This window comes from Tinamus guttatus, unplaced genomic scaffold (genome assembly GCF_059628265.1).
Source record: "Tinamus guttatus ecotype Peru unplaced genomic scaffold, ASM5962826v1 Tinamus_guttatus_pri_ptg000599l, whole genome shotgun sequence".
Taxonomy (NCBI): domain Eukaryota; kingdom Metazoa; phylum Chordata; class Aves; order Tinamiformes; family Tinamidae; genus Tinamus; species Tinamus guttatus.
Genome location: NW_028289133.1, coordinates 1,935,060 through 1,944,110, shown reverse-complemented (window position 1 = coordinate 1,944,110; position 9,051 = coordinate 1,935,060). Strand labels below are relative to the sequence as shown.

The following is a 9,051-nucleotide window of genomic DNA, read 5'->3' as shown; positions in this document are numbered from 1 at the left end:
GACTTTTGCAAGAGAATAGAGGGAATCGGCTATTCGGCTATTCGGAATTTAGCAGGAGGCCGGTTAGAAGCACCGTAGTTGTAATTTTGATGTTTGTAGATTTCTGGTGCAAAAAAAGAAAGAAAAAAGGTGACACTGGAAAGGAGAAAGAGAATGCGTGCCTTTTTCAAAATGCTTAAAATAGTTAGAAGTTACATCAGGGTACCAATGACACCGTAAAACAGTAAACGCTGGGCAAATTGAGGAAAGGTTTTAGGTAGCATTTTAAACCTCTCGGAATCGGAGAGGGAATCTCTTCAGCTCCAAAAACAGAGAACTTTAGAGAAAATTCCTGCTCTTTTAGCAAGCTCCCAGTTTGCACCTCACACCTTGGGAGAGAAAAAAAAAATGCAGGGAAAAAAGAACCCCACAGAGATGATAGGGGGAAGACTTTAATCCAATTGAGAGGAAAAAAAAAAGGAAAAAAAAGCATCCTTTGCAGGTCACCTTTAACTGAGTTCTCTGGTATATCAGGTACCATCGGATTAATACATTAGGGTGGGTTATGAAGCCTGCATTTTATTTATTGCCCAAGTTTGCAGCTTACAGAAAATGTTTCATAGCACAGGCACAGTGGCAAAAACAGTATAACAGCCGATGGTCAACTCCATTTGGTGAGTATACAGTAGCAGCAATTAAAAGAAAAAAGTACTCAAAACAGCTCAATACAGATCCAGCTTACCCAGATGGGTCTTTTTTTTCGTAAGAAAAGAATTTTAAACTAATAAATAGCTCTCCTACCCATTCTCCCAAATAACCATTTTCCAAGTAATGATATGGCATGGCAGTTGTGCGTAAGCAGAGACAACAGAACTTCATCTGTCTAGAAGAAAAAGGTGCTTTAGATCTACTCACCACCCTTTTTTTCAATTCCATCATTCCTGAATACTCAAGCAACTGCAGATATGTCCAAAATCAGATCAGTGAAACAAACACGTAACGCAGATCACCCCTCCCACAGACTCTTAACCTTCTGAGCATGACAAAATGTAACACAACTCAATGTCAATGTGGAGACAAGAACCCAGCATCTTTGTTTCAACTTTTTCCTTTGTTATATATTACAGTGCTCTATAAAATTTTTCCTTTTTCCTTTTAAAGCATTTAGACAATACAAGACTAAAAGATGTCTGGAAATACGTCTTATACAAAAATGAATTTTTATCTTAAAATAACATTCAAAAAGGCACTTCATTCTGTAAGAAAAAATTCAGAGTCAGGTCAACTGCTCTAAGCAGGGGGGTGGGTAAAATTGTCTGCATAGTGGGAGGGGAAGAAAGGGAGAGAAATTAACTGCTGAAATACAAGCTTCTTTTTTGGCATGTTTTAAGAAAAGCTGATCCAGTAAAAGGTGTCCATTTATGAAATTCATTAAAAGAGTTCCATTTAAAATAGCTTCTTTTTTTTTTTCCTTAAAAAAAGTAGTCTGAACACGTGACCTTAGGAGTCAGGCTTCTGAAGGCTTAATAGCATCCTCATGATTGTCCTTCGTGTACAATGTAACAGGAAGATCAGGAGTAGCACTTCTGATAGGAGGGACCTCCCCAAAGCTTACGCTGGAAAGAGCTGAAAAAGTTGGAGCCAGCCTCTAGCAACTGCAACCTAGTAGCAGAAGTCAGTCTGAGTTAAGGGCTACCTGTTGCAGAGTTTATGAAGCATACTGTAAACTTCTTCCTCTTTGCTTAGTCCTTCAAAGAAAGGAATAAGGTCTAGCAGCTCCGTGTCTGTCATGTCATCAAACCAGGACTGCACAGGCACCTGAAATGAAGCAAGCAACAAATATTAAGATGACTTTGTGGTGTCAAGGAAGCCCAGGAGAGCTTGGCCCGTGTGGACGTCCCGTAGCTCACTGCTAACAGGGTAAAGCAAGTTGTTAGGCGCGAGGATTGCAGGGGAACCCCAGGCTCAGGCTCACGTCCTCTCGCACGCAGTTACGCACAGCGCATTAAATCCAGATGCAGAAGCAGCAAGAGACAGAGCTGACCTTTTTCTACATAGAATATGCCAGGTAATCTACAGGAGATGACACCAGGCAGCTCAATTTGTTCCACCCCCTTGGTATTTGGAATACAGTGGAAGATACGTTTTATGAAGCTGTCCTGACATTCCGCTTGGAAAGAATTATTTACGGGCAAGTCACTTTTTCCTTTAAGTATTATCAGAGTGAGTCACTAAACATAGGCATGTGGCAGCAAATCCCTCTGACAAATGAGACTGAGGAGGAAATATTTAAACAGTTAGTACAGAGGATTAAAATCTAAGACCTTGAGAGCAGGTTCAGAGAAAAATGTGTATAAAAGCCCTCCTTAAACACGCAGGCTGGATTTGGGGAAGCAGTTCTGTATATCTTCCCTACATAAATAGGCTGAGGTCTTTGCAAAACTACTTGGGATCTAGTTATGGGTTCTGGTTTCTGCAGAGACTCGAATATCATTTAGCTAGCAGCATTTTTCCTGTACATGACTAAACTATTCAGATGAGGCCCTTGATTTCATCTCCCGACTTTCTACAGCTCATTATTTTCTTGGCACTGAATTCTGAGACAGTGAATTACGATCTGCATCGGGTCTTTAATTTTAACCATGAAGATAACAGCTCTTGGTTATTTTAAATAGCAACTTTAAACCACGTGTGGCACCAACCAGAAGCAGGTTCGTTTAGGGCAGAGTATTACAATCTGGATTTAAAAGATGATTGCTGTAAGACAAAAAAGCTCACTTAAAATGCAATTTATGTAAGAAGCTGAACCATGCAAACAGTGTCCCTAACAAAAACTTCATATGTTAATTTTAACAGTTCACACACACTCATATAAAAGAGTAGAAACACAAAAGAAAACATTACTGTGTTTTGGGAAGTCAATAGATCTAAGGAAGTTCCATCCAGCTTGTTATCCTGGCAGCTCCAAACAGATGGGAGCATCTGTTCTGATTAGCAGCAACTGATGGAACAAGTGCCAGGCCATTCCACTACAGGAACTGATACGAAACACATAATGGAGCAGTGGGCACTGCTCCTAATTATTTTCTCTTTAGGTGCTGTTGCTTGCATTTTATCCTTCTGAAACCCAGTGAACTTGACTAATACTTGTAATCATGAAGTAAGCTGTCAAAAATACTCAAAAGGAGAAGCAAAAAAAAAGTGCAGCAGGATCTTTTTTTTTTTTCCCCACTAAGCCATGAATAGAGTACAGATAGTAACCAGTAACACTAATTATCCTGACTAAAAAGAGGAAAAAGAAAACATTCACCCAATGAAGGAGATGTAGTACCAAAAGCAGTTCAAACAAGCTGTCCTTACTGTAAGCACCACTCTGAGGAACAAAAACTGTGCTGGAGGGCAACTTCGCTATTTAGAGCTCGGCTAGTTATGCAGGTTCTACACTGCTTGGTATTTTTCAAGAACTGATAGACTTTTCATGCCAAAAGCTAAAATTGGAAACAGATGAGCAGTCATGATTATGACACACTGCCAAGATGAGTTTGCTCTAGTCCCTTCACCGTTTGACAGGGAACACTGGAACTTACCTGCAGCCTCAATGCAGAAACTAATACAATTAACATTTTGAAAGTGTATTTTCTGAATCAGAAAGTCAGGCCAAAGACCAAAAAGAGAGAGTTTCACACGAGTATCTTAAATATTAAGAACACTTACTGCATTTTCGGGATGGAAGATATAAGATGCAGGAGAATTATCTACGATAATAACTTTACTCAGCTCACGTCCCAGTCGACTCAGATCCTTCACGTAATTTCCTCGGTGGAAAACACAGGATTCTCTGAAGAGTCTTGCCCTGAACACACCCCAGCGATCCAGTAAGTCTGCTACTGGGTCTGCATACTTAAAAACAGAAGCCAGAAACCTGAAGTTACAATCTGCAAATACGACCAGTTCACAGCACCAAAAGAAGAAGGGATACAAGGTAATTTTGTACGTTTTCTGATTGTTTTCTTCCTTCCTAACAGCAAAGTACTAACAAAGCAGAACTGTTTGGCACAATGATAACACAGAAGTGGAACAGTTCTCTAAAGAATGCAATGTGCACCCTAACGTCTTCTGTGCATTATTAATTTGCTTTTATTTATAGGGTCATCCTATAATTGTCCTTTCATACCTAAAAACTGATGGATCCAGAGACTTCCCCTAATGTTACCATAAAACCCATAAAGCCAGTTCACAGCTGATTCATTTCCATGTGCATCTGAAGACAAAATGCAACAAAGGCATCTGACCTTGACGAAGCTTTCTCAAATGATGCCCACAGAATGACTGGGACGGTAAGAATCTTATCAAACTGCATAACGGGGTCATAAAAGATCAAATAAAGATGGTATTAGAAAGAACCGCCATGTACAAATGATATTTTAAATGAGGCATGACTTTGGATCCAAAATGAGATAAAAACTGTTCAAGCAAAAGCAACTAAATGAGAAACTGGAACATGAGTGACTATATGCTTCAAAACTGTAGTTAGCATTTATTTTTGCAGGAAAGGAGCTTTGCCAATCTTTTAAACTGAAAAAAAAATTAGTGAGGTCAATCATCTGCTGCCTATGAAAGCTGCTACATAGATAACTGCAGTAAGAAGTTGTTCCATTTTTTAGGATTTTCACTGTGTGATTGAACAGACAGATTGAATAAATAGGCTGCAGGGAAGAATCCTCTAATAGTGAGGCAATCTTGTAGATCAAACAGGGCCCTGTCCCCTCCCACAGATCTCTACAGGCTTAAGGACTTGCAAAGACTGATATATTATAAACTTACACTGCTAGAATGGTATTTTAGAATGATCCATATAGTTTTAGAACAAGACACCACAAATACATTACACCAAAAGCATTTAAGATGTCTACTGCCATAACATCTACCACAAAACTACCTACAAGGTACTACAGCTAGCAAGGATCAGAGGGCACAAAATATTGGTGTTGACATTTCAGGCTTTACAGTGCCTAATTTTCTAACCCCAAATTATAATTGTACCTCGACAGCACAAAAGCATGTTGCGTATTTCCATACCCAAGTAATTTCTGAATCATTGGCTGATTATGCAGATAGTGTTAAGCACAGTGCATTTTATTCCATGCCCAGCTTTAATACATCGCTTTAATCGCACGCTATTTGTGCTAATTTCCCACGATAACCATGGCAACTTGTAAGCCCTTCATATTGGCATCATGAGCAACACATGGAGGCTACATTATGAGACGAGCCCATATGTGATATTGTTACCATGGTAGCACTTACCCACACACTAGCAGACAGAGCACACACTGCCAGACAAAGAAGCAGAAAAGAAGGGGAAAAATTAAGATAGAACCAACTATGGAAATAGTTATCCATAGAAAACCCACTCTAATGTCCCCTAACCAGCAACGTTAAGTGCTACTGAGAGGCAGAGACCAACAAACCTTGGCTAGACTGGCTGTGAAGAGTACACATTCAAAGAGTTCTCCCATCCTCTGCAGAAACTCATCCACGTGTGGTCGTTTCAATACATAAACCTGGAAGGACATGGAATATTTAGGCCACGTGATGCTTAGGATAAAGGGAGTGAAAGCAAACAGGCAAATAACCTCCCCTGCACTGCTGTGATGCTAACACTGGGAGAGACAAAGTCAGCGCACAAGCAGTTCATATACAAAAAGCTGAAAGAAAAAATAAGGCATACAAGATAAAAGGAGAGGTATAAAAAATGGGAGATTTGAATGCACGGGCTGCAGAGACCCGTGCTGATTATGCAATAGCAAACACTGTGCAGCTTCTGCAGTGATGCGTTCTGAAAAGCTCATTAAAGGCAAGAGGGACAGCGGGGCTGCTCCAGGAACCAGGATTCGGATCTCTGAGCTGAAATGATTTTGGTGATGCTGTTTCCTTCCATCCCGAGCCGCACACAAAAAGTACATCTGCAGAAACTGTTATGATAATAGGAATTGCACAACGGGGAACTGTTTTCTTCCTGTGGCTAATTCTTTCATTTTCTACATTCCAGGCGCCGAGCACCGTTTCGCACCACAGATAACTATCAGTCACCTTGAGCTATTCAGCCAAAATTTCCATAGCACCACTCAACGTGCACAAATGTGGCTTTTAAAATTTAGTGGCAAAGCCTACGTCTTCATCTACTGTAGTCTTACCATAGATATTCATGGCATGTCTCATCTTAAATAAATATTCTCAATTTTACTCCCTTTAACAAGGGAGTGATTCTGCCTGTTTGCACTGACAACCACAGGTAGCTTGGTTAATATCATTGATTAATATTAAACTGCCCCTCTGAAAATGCTTTGCATTCAGAGATAACTCCTGTCCAGAAAGTTTAACATTAGTTCAAAATAAGCTTAGACATTGCAGAGGGGAATCTGTTTGGAAAAAAAAAAAGTATTTATCTTGTTTGCAGTTAGATTAAAAGTTTGAGAAAACACTAGCAATATTTTCTCAGTTTAGCAAGTAATCTATAATAATGGAAATATCAACAGAAAAGCAATATATAATTAGAGTCAAGAAGCACAAACACGATTTAACTTCTGAAATTTCATTCTTCAAAACGTAGTAGATTAATTGTATGCCTTTTCCTAGATTCATAGTAATTAAAAGGCAAAGAGCAAAAGGCACCCAGAGAAAAAGCCTGGAGGAGAAATATAGGGCAATGATAGCTTGAAGTGTAACAATTAAAGCCTTTAGTAAAACTTCGCATAACAGGGAATAGAAATGGAAAACCAAAATGTAAAGTTTTATCAAAAAAAGCATATGAGAGCTGTACATTAATGACTACTGCAAAAATGTTAATTACTTTTTCACTTGATGCAGCCCACAGCTCAAAGCATGCGGATTTGTTTTATAAGCTTTTCTATTAAGTTTAGTTAAACTAAATCTGCCATCTAAAGACATGCAAGCAATACATTCAAGCAATGCATTCGAACTTCGATATGAAAAACAATTTATAACCTATTTAAAGAAAATATTTCTAAACAACCTCAGCAGGCACCTGACGAATACATTAAGTGTGACATTGTATGAATTAAAGACAGTTAACAGATGTACTTCAGCATTACTCTCTTCCCAGATAATTGCAATGAAGTTTCCTGTATTTCACTGGGCATAAACCAAGTAATTTCCTCTCCTCCAACAGTGCAATTAATTTTTCACTTAAAAGCAGCCGAACAGCCTTTTTTTTTTTTTTTGGGTAGTAGTGGTATTTCCTTTCCAAAAGGTTTCTTCATTTTTAAAGGGACAGTACACTCACAGTCTCCATTTGAGGACTGTATTTGGTTTGCTACTTAAGAGACAAGACGGTACGACGTGAACTACTAATTAATGCTAAAAATTCATTATGAAGCCTTTAGTTCTTCAACCTTAAGCTCTATTCCTACACTTATTTTCAAGAGCACGGAAAGCTAGAGAATGAATTTCCATCCCAAAGTATTAAAATCATTCTCGGGGAGAAAGTTCTAGAATCTGGCATTACTTTAACTTAATAAATAAATAAAGCCAGTGTTTTCAGTCCCCGCACCAGAGACCCTCCTTTTCCTCTTCATCCCTATCTCTGCATGTGTCAGTGAAGCATTTCCCCTTGGAATGGGAGTACGGGCTGCAGGCCAAGCATTTAGGTGCTTGCAACACAACCTGTCTCCTCCACAGTAAATCAACCCAGCAGCAAAGACACCAAGAGCTTGCTAGCCACAGATCTGTGGACAGAGGTGGATTTCAAAATGAAATATTTGGAATATGCTCTTTTAGTGGTTCGTAGGCCTTCTCTAGCACCTAGCCCATGACAGCTCCAAGGATGGGATTTTTGAAGTACATCCTTGCCCTTTTGCAGTTGTGGCCTCCTGCTCCACCAGCTTCCCTCTGCTTCCCCATTCCGCATCTCTTGCTGTTTTTCCTTACCTACTTACCTATCCTACCTACTGGGTCCTGGCCAACAGATTTTCTCCTTAAAGTGCCTCTCTAAGAATCTATTAGGATGATGTCTCACCAGATTTTCACTACTTATTCCAGGACAGTAATTGCTAGGACTCTGGATGGATTTTCCCCTCAGCGTTGCTTTCAGAAGCCACACTTGGACCCTGGAAGCAACTGCAAGTTCACGGGTACCCTGGACAACAACATCTCTTTGGTTTACTTCCCATAAAAAGCTCTTTCTTGAACTGATTGTGCAGCTTTTTTTCCTCTCCTCTTCCTCAGCTGGGTTTTCTTCCCCTCGCTTTGCTCGCTGCTGGCCTTGCCTCTCAGTGCTGCATGGTTATTTGTGGCTTGGCTTTTCCTCGGTGCATGACGTCTCCGGTGCAAGGCTCTAGACTAACTGGCTCCTGGCATTTTTTTTTTCCCTGAGATTTATACACCATCCTCAGGGCATTAAAAAAATGCTCCTATTTTTTTTTTTTTTCTTTTCTGTGCTATATGTGCTCACTAAACGATTCCTTATCGCAGTAAGGATTCAGAGAAATGCAGTCTTTTTTTTCTGTGAACCTTACTCTGACAGTTTTGCAACATGAAAAAGGCACTAGGCGTGTTTTCACAGGACTATATATTTATAACTGTTAATGGCAGAACACAAGTAATTATCTTTAATTGTTTTCAAGCATAGAGTATTTCCACGTATGCTTTACATACCTTAAAGCAGTTTCAGTAACCTGAAAAGACTTAGCATTTGCAAACCAAAAGAGATACCCAGGTTAATTTTAAGCCATTAAAAAGAGGACACAGAGAACAGCCTTTAAAAATCAGCTTTTAAAGAGTGCAGTGTTCAAGTAATGACAGAGATCTCTGCCCATGACAAACCTCTGCAATCTCCTATTCCCTGGGATAGCTGGATCTTCAGAAGAGCAGGTGGGAGATGAGTCTTGTCTTCTGGCTCCCAGTGTTGTGGTTGCCTCCCAGTGCAAGTAACCAAGAATAGGCCAGTTAGAATGGATACAGCCTATCCTGGATTACTTGAACCAGGTCACAGCCTTGTCACAGAATTAAGGAATTTTGTTCTTTAGGGGAAGAAAGCTTATTATTCAAACT

At 39.7% G+C, this 9,051-nt stretch overlaps 1 protein-coding gene across 3 annotated transcripts in view; it reads right to left on the bottom strand.

Moving 5' to 3' along the window:
• Positions 1 to 538: 538 nt before the first annotated feature.
• Positions 539 to 9,051, bottom strand: part of CTDSPL (CTD small phosphatase like) — a 68,698-nt gene continuing 60,185 nt past the window's right edge. For 2 of the 3 annotated variants that reach the window (XM_010218816.2, XM_010218817.2), the window contains 3 exons: positions 5,451 to 5,543; positions 3,694 to 3,879; positions 539 to 1,797 (listed from right to left, as the gene is read on the bottom strand). In XM_010218816.2, coding sequence (XP_010217118.1) covers positions 1,672 to 1,797; positions 3,694 to 3,879; positions 5,451 to 5,543 — 405 coding nt within the window. In that variant the 3' untranslated portion in view covers positions 539 to 1,671. The remainder of the gene's footprint in view (positions 1,798 to 3,693; positions 3,880 to 5,450; positions 5,544 to 9,051) is intronic. The other variant, XM_088534803.1, reaches the window with a different exon arrangement.